General features: G+C 41.4%; 1 protein-coding gene across 1 annotated transcript in view; it reads right to left on the reverse strand.

Annotated features, from left to right (window-relative positions):
- Positions 1-19,553, reverse strand: part of pebp4 (phosphatidylethanolamine binding protein 4) — a 52,871-nt gene that overhangs the window by 5,318 nt on the left and 28,000 nt on the right. The window contains exons 5-6 of the mRNA XM_074638476.1: positions 1,588-1,633; positions 896-1,012 (exon numbers count right to left, since the gene is read on the reverse strand). Coding sequence (XP_074494577.1) covers positions 896-1,012; positions 1,588-1,633 — 163 coding nt within the window. The remainder of the gene's footprint in view (positions 1-895; positions 1,013-1,587; positions 1,634-19,553) is intronic.

The following is a 19,553-nucleotide window of genomic DNA, read 5'->3' on the forward strand; positions in this document are numbered from 1 at the left end:
GAGGTGCCGTGCCGTACATCCAAGTGCAGTTGCCCACCTCCGAGAGACTTTTTCTTCAGGGGGAGGAAAAGTCAGAAAGTATAAACAAAACAATACCTCTGCTTTCTGCAAGACAAACACTGTTGTCTTTTGAGTGAGAGACAAACTAAGAAATGATCTGATAAGGTTATAAGTTAATGTACACAGTTCATGTGTACCGACTCAGCTAACAAGACGTGGTCAGGCGGACTCGTGCAGGTGTGCGTGGGAGCCAAGCATACTTGTCTTCTTGACCCCGCAGGCATTAAAACTGCAGCAGACTTACTCACTAACCTCATTAACATTTCCCTTGTTAAGTTCAAGCACTTGGAGAAAAATCATCTTTCTAAAGCAACTCCAAACGCTTTGATTAAATACTCATAATTGTTTGTGAATTCCGCGTAATGACGTGTCCTGAGAAAACACAGCCACAGACCAACACCTGGGCTTAAAGGTGGTTGGATGCTGTCTGACTGAAGTGTTTTGGGACATTATATAATAAATCAAACCGCTAATAATAGCAGCTTCGGTCTCATTTGTTGAAACCTAATATGGAAACATTTCACCCTAAATAAAGGATTAAGCCCACTCAAACAAATGAGGCAATACCTAAATCAATCTAATGTTGTAAAAATCTTGCTACTGTAGAACAGGAAATAGAATAATCTGCTAACGAAAATACCTGCAGTAGCCGAGATCCTTATTTGAGAGGAAATGTTTGGGCCTTGAGTTTTTAATGCCTTGGTGCAATCTTTCTATTGCTGATTCAACAACTAACAGTTGGCAGTTGTGTTGATCAGTGTTGGTATATGATCGATGATACTGCAGTGGCCAACAGTGCATTGAGCTCAAAGTGCTGGTGAGCGAGAGTCATTACCGCGGGACGTCTTCTCCTGCTCGGTGAGTGACACCGGTGCATCTGGAGGCTGCTCAAACAACATGAACTGGTAGCGGTGAAAACCAGATTTCGGTGGCGGGGTTGGAGGATGATAGTCTGCGTGGAAAAACAAAGAATCAGAATCAGGAGAGCTGAGATTGGTGACATTACGTAGCAATATACGATTATCACAATGACACAACTGAAAATTTGGGCTAAATCTTTGAAATCCCAGTTCTTTCCATTCATTCATCCTCTTCATGCATCTGGATTATTTTTCTAGATTACAATAAAACAATGTCAGCTGTAAATCCATAATACTTTTAACCCTTAATTCCTAACATTCTTCAGTAACTCTGGGTTGTGGGTAATAAGTGGGCTACATTTTTCCTTTGGATGAATCCTCTTTAATCTACACAAACACTGCAGGACAGTAAACACACCCAACTACCACAACACAACACTCTCTCAGGGTTAACATCTGACTTTTAAACCTACTGTTGCTGTTGTCTAATGTCTGCTGCAAAACAATGGCAGATACTAAAATTACCCAGAGGCAAGGGGTCATGAAGGAGCCACTTAAATGTTACACATATGCACAAATGCTTACACAACATAAATGAGTAAGATAAACTTTTGTAATTAAAGTAAACCAAGATATAATGAATGGTCAATTGGAAAACCATTCTTACCAGTGAGCGTTGTCCCGTGTATCTCTCCTTTCTTGAGTTCATTGCCCTGGTGATTCAGACACAGAGGCGGTCAGGCAAAGCATTTGAGATTTATAAAGGACAGTTAGGTCAGTTCACTTTTAAAAGCCAAAATACAACTAAACATAAAAAGGCTAACAGGAAAGAAAATGCAGTGGGACACTACACTGCTTCATACAACATAATACCACTTTTCCCTTGTGCTACCACAGCCACATATTCTGCACTCCCTTAGCTCAGTGGTCAGTCCTTGAATTAGCACCCACTACCAACTATAGAGAGACCATTTCAAGCCAATTTTATTTAGAGCCAATTTTAATTTTTTTATTGTCTTACCTGCTAAATTTTGACATATATTGTCATATCAAAGGATTTTTTTTAACAAGCATAGATTCAATAAACATTGAGACTTAGGTGATGATTGGGAAAAAGACAATAATTCTTGCCAGTAATCTAAAAATAAAATTCCCAAGCAAATTAAACCAGTGAGTGGATTCCCAGGTAGCAATTTCCCATATTATTAATTGTACATTAACTTCCTGTTGCCTAGAAACAGACATCATATCACCTGATGTGAAGAGCAGATATTTTTCATAAGCATTTTTCTACTGTATATTTGTCTGGTTAAACTCCCTCATCCCCAGCAAGCACACGCAGTCAGGCACCTCGCGCTGCAAATTGCACACAGGGATGTTTGTTTAATAGACTTGGCTGCTTACTGCAAGACGGCTGCATCCTTGAGTGGGAGGAAAAAGGACTAAATATGTTGTCTGTGAAATGGCCCAAAACCCACTTGAGGTAAGCATGGAAGTCCCCATCACAAGCATCAAATATCTGGTCTCAGGACCTATTTCTGTCCTCTTTTTCTCCACACACAGGCTCCCCCCACAGGGTGACAAAGGTACTGTGTTATTAGACAGCATGCAGGGACAAAAGACCTGCAGGACGATGGGCTTTTTCATCTCATCTCCTTTGATCCTTGAGCAGAAATTGATAAAATACAGTTTATAGTAGTATGGAAATATAAAGCCACATTTCTCTTTGGGGACTTTTCCATCTTGGGAATGGTGCAAACACATTTTGCATTAAGCAATAGGATCTTGAAAAAGAGAATGAAAATGTTACACTGTTGGAAAGACAACTTGATCCCTCTATTTCAGTATCCTAATAGATAACTTCAGTATTAGTGTTTTGTTTATATTCTCGACAAGGAAATGGAAAGATTTTGTTTGCTCTCTAGTCATATGCGGAGAACTAGGAAACTGGACCGATCACACATGCTGTTTGGAGTCGACCGTGGTACATAGTGCCAATTAAAATGTTACAACTCTATTGTCATGAGTGTGTCTGTAAATCTGCGCCAGAATGACTGAGATACACTTTGTAATAAATCATAATTTCACCATTTATGTTTGACTCTTTCAGTGAAGACATGTAGCAGCAGTAAAGCATGTGTCCTCTATTGTGCATCATCTCATGTATAATCCTGTAACTGCTGTTTAGGAGGTTTAGCAGTAAGTATTAGAGAGCAGAGCACCACTGTTTACACAGCCTGGTAAAATTCAGAAGATTAGTTTCAACTGTGAGTATCTTCATCCACTGATCAGTGAGAAAAAAAGCTTTATTTAGAAATAGCAAGAGTCCTGCAGCCTGCAGGATCCAAACCCATTGCCATAGCAACAGGTAGTCAACATTTGAGCGTGCAACATTTTCCCACATCTTAATGCTCGGCTCTCGCTCGCTCTCCATGGCACCCTCTGCCCTTTTTAATATCATTACAATACAAAGAGTACAAACAACAGCAAATGAATGCGATATTGAAATTCAGTCAAACAATGAAAGGCAAGTCAATCATATGCAGAACTCACATAAAATCAAGTGTACTAATATTCACAATCTTGAGAATAATCAGTATTGTGGTTATGGTGGTTTATCTGTATCCCCGAGCAGAGCTGGTATCACGGTAGCTGTGACAGGGCAGCTCAGTGTTGAGGTCGCTGACTCTTGGTGCTCACTGGGGAGTGACGGACTCGCTCACACTAATCTACAGGACATTCTCACATGGTGGGCGGCCTCCCTCCGGGACCCTGCTGTGGGGGCGGGACACAGGGCGTGAAAAGTTCTGACCACTAAATGATTGACAGCTGCTCGCTGTGTTAATTGTGTTTTGTGTATTAAGAAAGGTTCACCAAAAAGCATGGGGTTTTAGGGCTAATATGTGTATTATTTTATTCATGCAGAATATTTCTTTTATAATTAGAAATACAGTTACAAAGTTTAAATATTAAGTTGCACGGCTAAATTTTTGGACAAAAATAAAATGCAACAACGGCATGTGACTCCAATGATTCAAGTGTTATTTGAGTGGTAGGAATCCATTGTAGTTCAACGTAATTAAATTCACCTAATGCCTCTCGACCCTGGCGAATGATTATTTTGTGAACCCCACCCATGCAAAATCTGGGAATGATGATGTCATAAATTAAGGATATAATATGATTTCAAGGCTCACACAAGATCTATTGTTCCCACCAATGAGCTGGTGAACAAGCCCCGTACACGGGTATCTCATTTAAGTTATTTCAACTAGCATGGATGACAGATGTCATCGCTGCTTGCACCATATAAAGTTTTTCCATATAGTAAATCCATCACAGCTTTGTTAGGGGGAATCAAAAGCCACATAGCGCATTGATGAAGTTAATCTTTGATCAATGATATGCTCAGCCAGGATGATTCTCTGAGAGCTCAGGGTTTGAAAAGTCAAAAGCGTTGAGACTCCAACACCACAGACACTGGAAAGCTGCCCAATAAAAGAAAGAACAATATACATTTTATACACTAAGGATAACTATCTTAATATGGATACCACGTCTAGTGACAATAGAAATCCCAAAAGAATGAAACCTGATGGATGTCATGAGAAAAGTATAACATAGTTATTAAATTATGGTTTAATGACTAGGAAATAACTATGTAATAAAAAGTGTTTGAGTGAAAATTTGATGCAAAATAAGTGTGTTGGTTTCTTGTTACTTCTTATACTGTTTTATCCAGTATATCATACTATGGTGTGCAAACATTATACATCAATTTCACTAAACATCACAATAAATGGTGCATCTCTTTGGCAGTACAACACATACTGACCAACTGCAAACTGCTGTTTTATTTTTGGATGATCTGTGCTGGCCTCGAGCTGAGGATCAAAGTTACATTACATAAGGCAGAAGTCAGAGAAAACAGTAGCTTGGATGATTGTAATTGTACAGTATTGTTTGCTGACAGTACAAACGCAAAGCACAGCATGTAGACATAAAGTATATATCCACTAGTCACTGATTGTCTCTGTAAGCAAACAGCAGAATATTAGAGCGCTACATTTTAAATTCATATGTTCATGAGTCACATAATGCCTTCTAGGTTCAATCATTCATAGAGCAGAATTTATATAATACCACCTCTAATGTTGTGGTCACGTTGTATATTTAGTAACGTTCTGCACTCTTCTTTAATGTTTATTCACATTGATTTAATATTTGTACCATAAGCGCATATTTACAAAAGTGCTCTGGTGTTTGCTCTTTAAACTCTTCTTGTGTGACAGGTATACAAGTTACATACATACATATACAGTATATCATATACCAGGGCTATATTATACAATTCTGAAATTGAGAAGACAGAGAGAAGCTCAGTAGTTTAAGGCACATTTGCAATAACAAAGATGCTGCACTTATAATTTGAACATTATGCAAAGCATTGATCTGAAATCAGTGTGACTAGATGACATTGATTAAGAATAATTACTGCCACCAAACCTAAAGCCCTCACCATCATCACACATGCCATTCATGATAACAGCAAGGAGGTTTGGTGCCAATCATTTAATATATAGTTATCATAAAGTATCTTTTAATTGATTTAGTTGAAGGACAAACCAAAGATGTTTTTATTCAACTGCTAATGAAACAAACAGAGAATAACACAACTTAACTGGGTTGAGTTCATGTGAGAGTTAATAAGTCAAACTAAATGTGACTACGCTTTGCATCCTTGTACGAGGGGAATACCCATTCTTGTGGCTGTGATAGTGAATCACACTCTGAGCAGTGTGGGAGAGGCAGAAACTGACAAGAGAAATAAAAACCGAAAGCATCAAAATGTCTTTTTACTGTTTTACATACTTAACAGAATAGAACAACATACTGTGAAGCGTAAAGGTGTGCCGTTATTTCAAGTGGAGAGCATAACTTTCGATATAAGAGACTAAAAACCAGTGAGCGATAAACTGGAGTGGGAGAGGAATTATGGCACGTCAGTCGGGGGTTGCCTGGACTTTACATAACGCTTTGCTTCAGTTATCAAGTCACTCATACATATCAAATTGACAATGCTGGAAACTGTCCAGCCATCTACGTATATATTTGTGGCAGCAGGGGGTGCAGTGAGTAGGGACACCACCTCTCACATGGAGGGTCTCAGTTCATGACTCTGCAGCAGGAAACGTGTGGTCTGGTAAATGGCCCATGAAAAAGACAAGAGTCCCTACAAGCTGTTGTATAGCGGACCCTGATCTCTGATCTGCCTGTGGAGGGCAATCATGGCCAACAGTATAGAAAATTCCCATACGAAGAATTGATTAAATATAATCACCCATTGCTTTGTTCCTAAATTAAACTATTTTCACTGAAGGTTTCCTCACCATCCACCACTTTAGATCTAACTAATGTTAGTCCAGCTGCGGTGTTGCGGACACTTCATCGTGCCTCTCCCTGTTGTTCGTCGTGGCCCAGCTTGCCTTCATGTTTTACTGACTCTATTTCACACTCTGACTCAGACAAAAGCAGAAAGAATCCCGAACAACCTACACGTTATGAGCGATGAATAATTCTGAAAATCTGTAAAAAAAGCAATGCAGCAGAGCTTTTTTTTTCTGTGGGTCACGTAATAGCCTGACACTCCAACCACCAATATTCAGCGCAAGCATCTCTCGCTCTCTGTTCCAAGTGAAATGCAACCGAGTAATCCACCCAATAAATCCAAATTAGTTCAGAGTTTATAGCGGTATTATTAGCATCATGAAATTCTTGGAAATGATTATTGATGGGACACTGATGCACCTCCTTTGGGTCTAAAAGTGGCCAGCTAGGTAAACTTGAACGTTAAGCTTAATATTATACATGAATTGTTAGCTCCTCTAGGCCTTAAAAGGGAAGATGAGCTGTGTGTTTGTATAATGTGTCTACATAACTTCCGCTGGGAATCCTCTGACAAGAGGTAGGAGTCCGCGAGGAGGTGGTGAGTAGGTGCAGGGGTGCGGTCTCACCAGGAATACCCACTTGCCCAACAACCCTTCTCCTTCTCTGTGTGGGTGAGTGCTTCCCTTTGTCAGTTACTCATGCACCTCCTTGTATATACACACCACTTCCCTCCTCCTCCCTTGCACACCCTGTAAACCCACACCTACGACAATCAGCACCCACGTCCTTCTAATGCAGCTCTGAGAGCATCGTTCTCCCTTTTACTTGCAGTCAGGCTAACAGACGGGGAGAGAGAGCATGACAGATGGTGTTCACAGCTCTATTTCTGAGGCTGGACTTGTACCGCCACAGCCACCCCTCCCCCCCCTCGCCTATTCCACTCAAGCCAAGTGCTTATGACTGCCTCCTCATCTTCGCCTCGGTAATCAGCCCATTCATTTGCAGGGTTATTGTGAATTAAAAGTCTGTGTCTCACAAGGAACCTCACCGTTTACAGGTTAAACACATTTTTTTTCTCCAAGAGAAAATCACTGCTCAACTCAGAGACTTATTTATCCAAAGGAAGAGAAGACATTGAATTTGTGTTCGTAACAACCTAATTTCTGCTAGGATTTCAGTGTAAATTGTGAATTTAAAATGAGTGGGTGACAAGATTCTCTAGTATAATGAGTGAAAAAGAGACCAGCGAGATCACCTGACTCTTGAGTTTACTAACAGAGCATGCAACAATCTACTGACAAAAGATTTAGTGACTTATATAACAACTGAGAATACTTAGTTACTCACGATTACATGTTATTTTCCTGTCATATGAACACCATCCACCCATGCACTGTCCAACCCACTTATACTGTTCAGAGTTGCAGGGGGCTGGAGCTTATCGCACAGCATTACACTAAGAGAGAAGTTAGGGACACTCTGAACAGGTTTGTCTCAATTTATCACAGGTCTATCAATTCAAGCTGTTCCCCCAATTCAGAGACTGGTTCGTCTAAAGTGGAAAACAAAACGTAAGAGTAAAACAGGAGTTGTCTGTAACAGCAAAAAGTGATGTCTTTAAATGCTTACATGTGTAAGAAACAACTTTGTTGACAGCAGCTCTGCTATAAAGCAGGTGCTACAGGTAGAATAGGTCCAATGTCAGATGCTTAAACCCCTGAGACCCGCGGGATCGCCGACCTACGTTACCGCCTTTCAGAGGATGTAGCAGGCTCATTTTTAGAGCCAGAGTGAGCTTGTTGGGAAAGAGGCTAAATAACACTCCAGAGTTAGGCTAAATTTTGGCAAGGCCATCGTCACAGGCGTCCCTTGACCTCAAGATATGTGAATGAAAATGGCTTCTATGGGTGCCCAAGAGTCTCCCCTTTACAGACATGCCCACTTTATGATAATCACATGCATTTTGGGGCAAAAAAATATTCAGTTTTATCATGCAGTACAAATGTGTTATTTTCGTCTATTCTAAAAATGGTGTATTTGCGTACTGGGTCCCTAAACAGTCTCGGAATTGGAACTTTACAACCACAAAGTAGAGACCTAGGGCATTCAGAGGATGGATGGCATTCCTAGGTAGATTGACAATAAGTGGGTTTCTGAGCAGTTTCAAAAGTGCTCGCCATCCAATCGCCGAAAAATTTAATTCTTGCAGAAATCTTAAAATGTCAAAGTTTTTTATACCAAATCACAGCATGGCTTTTTCTATGGTGTTCCTCAAGGTCTTAGTGTCTTAATGTGGTATTTTGGAGGAATTATTGATATTTTCTTTTAACAATTCTCGAGTGGTAAAAAATTATTAAATTTAGCACCAAATGTGCGTAACGAATGGTATTAACCCAAAAACTGCTGCAACAATTTATGAGATACTGTATAAGTGAGCATGGGAATGGCCATCATATACTTCTATCATTGTTCTAAGCCCTTATACACTCTCAAAATGTATTTTAATTAATGAATTAATTCATGTTAATTACAGATTTATGACTAGAACAAACTTGACCCTCAGTGCTCAGTGCAAATTAATCTTCAGGTTCCCAGTTTTCAGATGATGTACACCACTTAACACATACTGTTGACCTGCTATCTCCCCCAAAAGACCCCTTGGACCCCCCTAAAAAAGACAAAAACAGGTTCATGTAGATCTCAGAGGGTTAATGCTGACTCTATGTGCGCAATATGTCTAATATTCTGCAACCTGGACTTTATGCGTCTGGTTATCAGGCCTCCCTAACATTGGCTGATCATGGTAGCACCAACGGGCCACTCTGTGTTATGTTCTGGGCTGCTCCTCAGCCTTCAACCATCGGCCCCTCCTCGAGCCCTACATGTATATGGTCATCCAAACGATGCACCACGCCTGTGCCCACCGCCCTAAAACTGCAGGACAAAGTCTCTGCTGACTTTCAGTCGAGGCTGGACGTCGATGCATTGCCCTGGATTTGGTGGCCAGGAAGAAGCCAGGCAATGGGCAAGGATTTCTAACCTGGACACAACCAGCTTAGACATCATTTAGATGCTCCGCTCTCCACCGGAAAGTTAGACTTTTTCTCCAACACTTCCAACTGGCATTTGGGCAGGCATCATTCCCAGGTGGTCCTCACAGATCTTGAAACAGCTAGTCAACTTGGGTCAGGTTCGACATGAGCTGTCAAGCTGGAGTAAAATCTGCAAGGCCCAATAAGTCTGCACCATTGAAGCCAGCTGCAAATAAGCATGCATTCTGCAAAGAAGGGTCACCTTGGCATCATAAAGTGGAAAAAACTGTTCAACTGTGTGGTATAGACATGCCAAGGCCATTGTTAGGAGCCACCTTTCTACCATCCTACCAGCCAGGACCAGGAACACTTTGGAGACCACATCTACAGGGAGCTCTACTGAGTAGCATACCACCGTGACTGGTCTATGACTTTCACTCAGGTTGAGGCTCTGTGGACTCAACCTGCATGGTCTCAGACTTCCTAGAGTTATTTATTGCTTGCTGATTTCTATTACCATCGACAATGGCCCACAGTTCATCTCTGAAATTCCCAGAGGAAAGGGGCATCAAACCCACAAACCCACTCTGTAACTGAGGCAAAACAAATGTGAAGAGACTGAACCAGGTGTTGAAGAATGGCATCAGAGTTCAGCTAACAGATGGCTTCACCATTTCAACTGCACTGCAAACCTAAGCTACATCATAGTTCTCTTCTGGAAGGTGCTCTTCAAAAGCTGCTCTGTGGCCTACGCAGGTCACGAAGAGCTGGGACCTGCCATCTTCTTCAAGATGGCTCACAAACAGACGTTGGCAAAGCCCAGTACTGCATGAACTAGGAGTGATATCAGCCTTTATTTTATAACAGGCAACCTTTACTTCTCGGTTGAGCAGCTGGTTGATGTGTGTGGCGGTTGTAGCTAGGTATGCTTTATTCATGTTTTGCAAAGTACAAGTAGTGATGTAGTTGCTCACCCCTACTCCCACCTCCCATCAAAATTGGGAAAATATAAGAATAATTATGAATCAAACTTAATTAATTGTTTACACACACATCAAATAAATAATACTGTATTGGTTAAATTCCAATTTCCACACAGATTTGTTGAGATTTTTTAATAATCAAAATAAAAAGCTAACTGTCCTCTTTTAAAAAAGAATAAAACTGATAATATTGACCCCTATTAAATCAAACACAACCCTAATAATCATTTTTTTCTGGAGTCTCCAGTATCGGTAAATTAGCCTGTGTTGTGAAAAAGCCTAATGGGTTTGAGTCTGGGTTGATTGGTTGGTAGAGCAACCTAATGGTGATCAGCTGAGCGGGATAGATTGGCCTCAGCAGGACAGGGTGAAAGCCAGTGGGGGAGTCACCCATGATCTGCTTCAGTGCATCAACAAATTAACCCACTTAACAATAGCCTGCTGGACTAATGGCTTTAGTAAAGAAACTCATTTGGCTTTGGTAATGAACTGAGTTGGAAACATAAACAGTCCAGTTATTAAGTGAACTCCAGCCATCACTGACATCACCCGACACACTGCGATGCACCAAACCTACACTACGCCGGCCGTGCTCATTAATAGGGGAAGCATACTATTACTCAAGTCACTGACTTAAGAAACTAGCCACCCAAAACTCATTATCACACCCATCTATTCAGTCTAATTTGCATAAATTACAAATTTGTCTTAACAAAGTGGCCGTGCCGGGTTGGTCATCTCATTCTCGTAGAGCAGATTGGGCCTAACAGGGCAGAGTACAGGCCACAGTGAGAGCGTTTTAATAAGATAATTTCATCCAACCTGGGTGCTGCTGCCGAGCCCTTACAAGTGTGTGTGTGTGTGTGTGTTAGTGAGTATGGGTGCTGATGAGTCTGTACTTTAGTACTGTTGAGGGAAGCCCAAGCGTGAGTTCCCAAGGTAACAGTCGGTTTGAGTGGGGGCTGGCTGACTCATTTGAAGGGAATCCTGGAACCTGAACAAGGCTGCCCACTCGCCCCACCCCCAGCTTCATCAGCACAACAAGCAAACAAGGCGCTGACATGTCCCCATGTAGGGCTTCCCACTGACGGGGGTGGCACTGGAAAATCCCAGCCCGAGCTTGCCTACAAGTAGCATCAGAAGACAACGCACACACAAACACGAGGCCTCGCTGCTCCACGGTTACAGCGGTTTTCAGCGCTAGGAACAGACATCCATGGAGATAGTAAATGAATAGGTTGTAATAGAGGCTGTGTGCCTACAAATAGGTCCGGGCACGTGCTGGATTTTGATTAATACATGAGAGGATGGGGGAGATGTAAGGGGGTGGGAGAGGAAGAGGAAGATTAAGCTTATTAAAACAGTCAATGGCACAGAATTAAAACAGTTTGAACGGTGACACAAAATAAATGAGTATTGAAACCTTGTGGGCCTGGGCATGAAGGAGGAGGAGGAGGAGAAAGAGAAGTGAGAGGAAGAGGTGGAAGATGAAGGAGGAGTAGGTGGACAAGAGAACGAACTCTTTGCCCACACAATTAATCTAATTATTAATAAATTAAAAGAGATCAACAGGCGTGTAATTGACCACTTAATTAGTTCAAGGTCAGTCTATTCTTTTGACTTTGGAAGGACGATGGTGTAACTAGACGGGGAGATTTGGGTGAAATATCCCCCGTTTTGCAATGATTAATAAACTAATAAAGCGTGTGCGTTTCCACAGTGTTTCCACACAGATGTGGCATAGTTTTCTAAATTTACAATAACTGTTTTAATGTACCATTAATCCAATATTGTGTTATTCATAGAAAACTAAGGCAACGTACTGTTTAAAAACTGAATAATAATTTTAGAAACTGGCCATCAAACAAAAACTGTACATGTAGTCAGTTATCCCTGCTGTTAAGAGTAGCCATTTGATATGCTTCTGTCCGCGGTTATCTGTTGATAACACTATAGTTCATTCAGTGTCTTTAGTCATTAACAACTGAGAGCTGGTACAAAGGGATTTAAGAGGCAGCATTACTGTTTTGAATCGCTGGATGTTTAATTCTTCTATTATAATTGAGGTAGGAGCGAGACAGAGGTTATGGTGACTGCTGGAAACCTGTCCCACTTCACAGAAAGGTTAATGAACCTTACAAGTCCTATGGGAGATGGAGTATGCTGTTAATTTGACAAACGTGGGAAATAAATGCTTTTATGCTTTTATTGACGGTGACCAATAGCGGCCTTTGCTGAAATGAAAGGTTTTAGTCTTTTGGGTGCTTTGCTATGAGGCAAAACAATAATGTGGAATGCATTTGTTGGAAGAAACTAAGTACATAATTGTTTGAATAGCAATTTCAGGCCAAAAAGCATCTTCATTATTAATTCCTACTTTTGGGGAACATATACTGCGCAAAAATGTACAGTAACCTAATTCATGTTATGAAACATCTGCCTTTATTCTGAATACATTTGCGGCAATGAGGGATTTTAAAAAGCTGTGTTTTTTAAAATCTACATATTTCCACAATCCATTTTATCCACCGTTGGTCTGGGTTGCATTTTAACAGGGCACCGAGGGTATAATATACTGACAGCTCGAGAGGAACATGTGCAACAGTGTTGGCGCTAACCTGAATTGGTCCGTGGGTTAGAGGGAATCATCGCAAAAGGTGGCTGTGATACATCAGGACAGAGGTTTTAGGCACAGGACCAACTATGTATACCGTGTGCATGATTAAGAGATTAAATGGATAATCTCCTTCCCATTCAAAGAGCCTGACGGAGGCAGGGATCTGGTTTCACAAAGATAGACTTTCACCATGGCTTAAATCTCACCAACAGTTCAGATAGACATCCAAGTTCATCAGCTGCTTTAAGCCGTGTAGTTTTTGATGCTCTTAGGTGAAACTAATTCTCTGGATATGGATAAATCTCAGTAAGTCATGACTCTTTTTCAATTACAAAAACATGAAAATCTTTCGGGAAGAATTAAACAACTAAGAGGTCATTTTACAAAAATCTTCATACCAAAATTTGTAATTGGATAAAAAGACAACCCGTTTTCTGCCCCTATGGTTAAGAGATGGATAACTTAAGTTTGTGGCGAACTGTAACTAAGTTCATGTACTCAAGAACTGCACTTAAATATAATTTTGAGAACTCGTACCTTACTTGCGTATTTTCATTTTCTGCTACTTTATACTTCTACTCCGCTAAATATGTAACAAATTGAATGCAGGGCTTATGATGGGAGTATTTCAACATTGTGGTATTGCTACTTTTACTTAAGTGAAAGACAGGAATACCCCGGATTTTAGGTAACTCATACTAGCTGATCAGAAAACTCTATAGTTCAGTTAAGTTCCGGTTTGATTGTTTTCATGGCTAAAAGAAACCTACGCTGACAAGAACACGGGTCAAAACACTTTTCAAACTGTTACTTTTTGCCCTATTTCAGGTAGGTCATATAAGCATGGGTCATATTAAATGGTTAAACAAACCATCAATGCTGTCATTTTTTAGGAGAGGACAGTCTCTAGCTGTCAGCAGGTGCAACTGTTACAAAGGAAAGACAACTCTTAGCTCTTTTTAAGCCTTAAGTTCCCCTCCAGACACGTATAAAGTATGTAAAAATACTCTGCTATGATTCATATTTTGTATAGCATGGTTATCCCACATAAAAAGTAAAAACAAAAAACTTTAAAAAGGGGCTGGAAGCACATCTATTCGTTCTCCCTCATTGATAAATTCTGGATCTGGCCGCCCACAACCACGCGCATCAAGATGGAGCTCTGCGACCGGCTCACTCGACCTCACCTCGACTTCTGGTCTATTTTCTCCGTTAAAGGAAACATCAGAGAGATTTAGTCATACATGTTTGGCTCAGATGAGGAGTCTGTTGTGCAGTAAAATCAGTGACTATCACATGAATCAGATTGTGTAGTTAGCATCTATTGGCATCTAAAGTTTCAGGATTCTTTGCCGATGTTGTGTCAAGGACCGTTTCCTTGTCGATATGTGTCGGCATTGCGTATTAGACAGCGATTGGCTTTCGAATTTGTGATGTACCAAATCTAGCTTGCTTGGGGTACGTTTGAATTTCAGATTTTAGTAGAGGAATGTAAAAACATTTCTTTAGTGACAAACGTTTGCAAAGATACAAGTCAGTATAGTCAAGGTCAGACATTTCAGGGGACAAAAACATAAGAAAAATACATTTTTGAGTGAAGGGGATCTTTAATATCCGTCTTTATTCTTGAGCAGCTGTTTACCTGGTATTAGACTAGTCTAAGAGCAAAACTAAGACTGTCCTAACCTTATAGACCAGCCAACATATCTTCATGAAACCGGCCCTGGTCTTGTTCCTTTTGATACCCCTTCTCTTCCGAGCCAACTCGCTTTCTCCGTCTCTCACTCTTTCTTTCTCCCAGCGATACTATGGGCACTGTTTCCTGTGCGCGCAGTGTTTGCCAGAGGAACACACAAGAATCCGACTCCACAATCCCTCTTAACCTTTGACCTTGGCTTATTGTTACCTGTGAGCAGCACTGTGGCAAACATGTTGTACAAGTATACTGCACAGCCCTGCAAGCTGTTTGTGTTCTGCAAGTATGGAGGGCAGGGGAGGAGGGAAGGAAGAGAGGGAGCTATTTAATCCCCCCCAAAGGAACTCCCCTCTCAACCCGTATCGTGAACTCACAGGCAAATCGCGTTGCTGGAAGGCACACCACACACACACTGCTGTCTTTTTAATTTCATCAGCTGAAAGAAATCTATACAGTGCTTTGGAATCAGACTGAGCTGCGGAGAGAAGTGAACTATACAGCACCCTGGAATGTAAACAGGTTTCTCACCAAGTGTAGCATAAAAATACCACATTGTAACAAACCTCTTGGCTATGATAATGGTCAATAGTACAGATCAGAGGTCTTGGTAGATTTTATGGTTGTTAGTCCTACAGCATATCAATAAGAACAAGTTGAACAAATCCAGGGAACAATTCAGAGGAAATGCAGCAATGGTACACAAATTATTCAAGTGTAACACGGATAACACGCCGGCTTCTACTGAAAGCATTGTATTGATAGTGGCTTTTTGCTCACCATTATGAAAAGCATTATCTCCTGAGAATATTAGGAACGCTGTCATTAAATCCCATGCTGCTTGGTTGGGAGTAGATACGGGCTGTAATCTGCAGAGAATGGACTCATCTCTTTTTGTAATTGTCAAGAATTGAAAAATACTCGCAAAAATAGGAACGATTATTATTTAATATTCATAAAACTGAGCACACATCTACATATAATTGTCAAACCTCCATCACCAAGCTTTGGTAACAATGATGCCCAGAGTATTTTTATAAAAATCATGGTAGATTCCAGCTGCACTGTTTCTGGCGTGTGAGTGCACTTTATTTTATTATACAGAATCTGAGATGCCATACCAGTTCTAATTATTTGTTCATTATACAATATAGTTCTTTGTCCTATTCTGCCGTTTTCTAATTTTATAGTTTGGTGCAACTTTTGGAATACAAACACTCCTAATCAGTACGTAGAGTTAGACAGGCCACTATAATATCTGCCAACTTTGCATTCATAGCTGTCACACTTAATTATCATGCCAAAATAAAAGAAAATACATTGGCTGCAGGAGGTCTTTTGTGAAGTCTTTGTTTTTGTGTACAATTAACTGGCAAGCATGCTATATACTTAAGTAAGGGCTATTTTAGGTGAGCATAATTGTTAGTGAGTTGTTTTTATCAGCATGCCTCACTCCCCTTCACCGCACCCTATCAAGAGACACCCCTAAGAGGAAGCGTTTTCCACAGCCGCGGCCCCAGCAACCCCCCACTAACCCTGACATTTGTTCATTTACCCGCCCCGCTCCCCCCCCCTTCTGGTTGCCATGCCTGCTTCCCCCCCACCCCCCTTGTCCCTGTCTGTCAAAATTGACCAGTTTATAGGAGAACAGGTAGGCAGACTCCGGCAAGCCCCCCACCTGTACCCTGAAACACATGAATTTGCACGCGGGGCCGACTGCCAGAGATCCTGCTTTACTGACTGAAGTGGAGGAAGGGGGGGGGATATGACAAAGACGACAGCTTGTGTGGGGGAACATTGTCTGCGGCTGCGACTAGAAATCTTTTCAGGAAAAACAGGATTTTATACACAATGGTCGTGGGTGTGAAGAAAGGGGGCACATATTAAAAGAAGCGCCTTTATGTGTGCAGAGCTACTGGTTTTAAACTGCATTTGCATGGAGAAGGTCCAATCTGTTCTTTTTTTTCCCTACTAGGCTATAGTGTGACAGACTGGATCAAAGGGGGCTTTCCAGGTTGTCCTTGTTTTCCTGGAGACTAATCGTGATATATCCAGGACGGTGTGCAGGGTACAAATTAATGTAGCACACTGACGCACAGTAGGCCTACTTCCTTAAATAAAATAAATGTGTAGGAGAATGAATTTCTCTAAATTCACGTGGTAAAATCAATAGGAATTTAGTTTCCTTAGAAAAACTATTAAGCGACACGTGAAAACAATAATTTATGGATATTTCCTCGCTGCCCAAACAGCATTCACGGCTTCTGATAGGAAACCATAGCAGCTCACGTTCCTCATGCAGTGAAACCTCCTCAATCATCTCACCACGGCAACCACGGCAGGGAGGTCAGTTGTTATAGAGATGGCAAGGCTTGGTAGGTTATCAGCTACAGTACTGTGTGTGTGTGTGTGTGTGTGTGTGTGTGTTTGTTATATGTGGACGGGGGATGGAGCTGACAATTGAGCGGAGGATTCTTATGTAATTCTCCCTTTAGGTGGCGGAGAACAGTGAGAGCAGCAGCCCACACTGAAGAAGAGCCTGTTTGTTAATAAGCTGAAAGTAAGATAAGATCGATCATATTATTACAGGCTGTTTGTACAGTAAAGACCAGGGGGGGTCCAGATGTAGCAGAGCGACAGGGACACGGCCACAGTGACAGCAAGTTCAGGTATGAAGTGGGCCCCACTAATCACCTGTTCTATTAGCCTGTTTTAAACTCTTTCACACATGCACACACATCCACGCATTCACACACAACTCACGTGACAGTGGACAACCTTATAAAAGGTCAAAAAGCTAAAAAAAGAAAAGAAAAAAAGAACAAGCCAAGCTTAAAGGTACAGTGTGTAGGTTTTGGCGGCATCTAGTGGTATGGTTGCAGATTGCAACCAACTGAGTACCCCTCCACTCACTCCTCTCTTTCAAGACTGCGGTAATGCGACCCGCCAAGAACAAAACCGTGGTAACGCCTTTCGCCTTGCTCAGAGGCCATCCTTAACATAACAGCAATACTTTACGAGCAACAGAAGTCAGACGGCGGCTGGTGGTACCACGGTTTTGCACTTTGCGGCTCACTTTATCACAGTTTCACAAGCGTATCGGAGAACTACGGCGGCCTTCAGGTAACGTAAAAACGTGAAAGGCTCTCTCTAGAGGCAGTGGTAGAGCGGGCACCCCATCATGTACTAAGGCGGAGTCATTACAGTGGCCCGGGTTCGAATCTGACCCACGGCCCTGTGCTGCATGTTGTCCCCTCTCTCCTCCCTTTCCTGTTTATCTTCAGCTGTATCCAATGAAGGCAAAAAGCCTCCAAAAATAAGCTAAAGCCAGTGTTTGGTTAGTGCGTTTAGACTCCGTGAAGAGGACCCGCTCCCTATGTAGATATGAAGGGCTCATTCTAAGCCAACAAAAACATAACCAATCTTAGTTTCAGGTGATTATACACTAATGAAAACACAATCAATATTATATTCCATTCCTGCTAATAGATCCCCCAAAATGTTGTTCCTTTAAGCTAAAAAAGCCAAACTAAGACAGCATCCTAATGTGGCTGAGAGTCTGATGAGGTTTAGTGAGGGAATGACTTCCACAAGCTGAACTCCATGTAGTACCACCTCTGACATTTGTCTGGCTGTAGCTGACAGCAGGATGAGCACCGCTCTAAATGTTAAGCACCTCCAGCTGAGCCTCCATGTTAAGGGCTATTGTTGACTTGTACCGAGGGAGGCTTCAGATAGTTATGAAAAAAGATGAATGACCCGCTTGTAAACTTCATCTGGGTCAAACTAATTCAAGCGGCAATATAAAATGCACAATACAAAATACAAGGTATTTTTTGCAGGTAATTTACTAAAACATTTTCTTTAAGTTCTGGCATAACTCTCCATCACGTACTTAGTTTACTTACTTCTCAAATATATATCATTGACAACAATCTGTTCAAATTATTTAAGGCACTCTACACAAAGAACATGTGTTTATGCTGTCAGTATAAGTTTAAACAAAGGATGACAACAGGTGCGCCGAGTGGAGTTTAGATGAAGTTGCTTCATATGACTCGGAGCCAGGAGGCACGTCTGTGTAAAAGTTTGTGAAACCACAAACAAGCAAACTGTTAACCGGGGTTATGAGCATGTTTAGCAACTTTGGAGGCAAAAAAAAAAAAAAAATCACATTAAAAAGGAAAATTGTTCAATTCCTTTGCGCCCACCCCCTTGTCATAAGATATGGATGTCCCGTAAGGTTATTTGTGTTTGCTGGGAAATGAAGTGCTCAACTGGATTAAAAACATACTGCATATGTTTGGAAATCTGTTTCCCTGGGCGTATGAGTGGAGTGAGCGAGCGTGAAGCAGCAGCTTGCGTCTCCTCCAAGAGAGAGGGCAGACACTCTCATCATTAGCTGGGCTACAATGTGCTCCTCTACCTGCTCCAATCTGCACAGCCAGGCTCCACTCTGACGCCAGACAGATGTTCCCAGCACGAGGTGCAAAGTACGGAGAGGGGAAACGAGAGTGAGCAGGAGAGAGGCAGAAGAATGGAAATATTCAGCGGAGTACACAATAAGAGTTTAATTATGAATAATACCAATGGCTCTTTGTTCTCGCAATGAAGCTAGCTATGGTTCGTCTGGTCTTTGGGAAATTGTTTTTGGCTTCCATATGGGGGCAGCTGTCTGTCAAAAAAGAAACGCTTAAATCACAACATGCCACAGTAGGGATAATTACAGGATAAAGAACAATGCAATTGTGTATGTTTATTTGCAATATTGGATAGGTATTTTGCTAAAACAAACTTTAGGGCTTTTGCAGAGGTTGAGCACTCAGTCAGTACTATCATTTGCATTCATCGTTGCATTTCGTTTTTGCAAAACTTGACATCAACCGTAACTTAACAAGATAAAGACATAATACTCTAGTC

This window comes from Sebastes fasciatus, chromosome 6 (genome assembly GCF_043250625.1).
Source record: "Sebastes fasciatus isolate fSebFas1 chromosome 6, fSebFas1.pri, whole genome shotgun sequence".
In the NCBI taxonomy this organism is placed as follows: Eukaryota; Metazoa; Chordata; class Actinopteri; order Perciformes; family Sebastidae; genus Sebastes; species Sebastes fasciatus.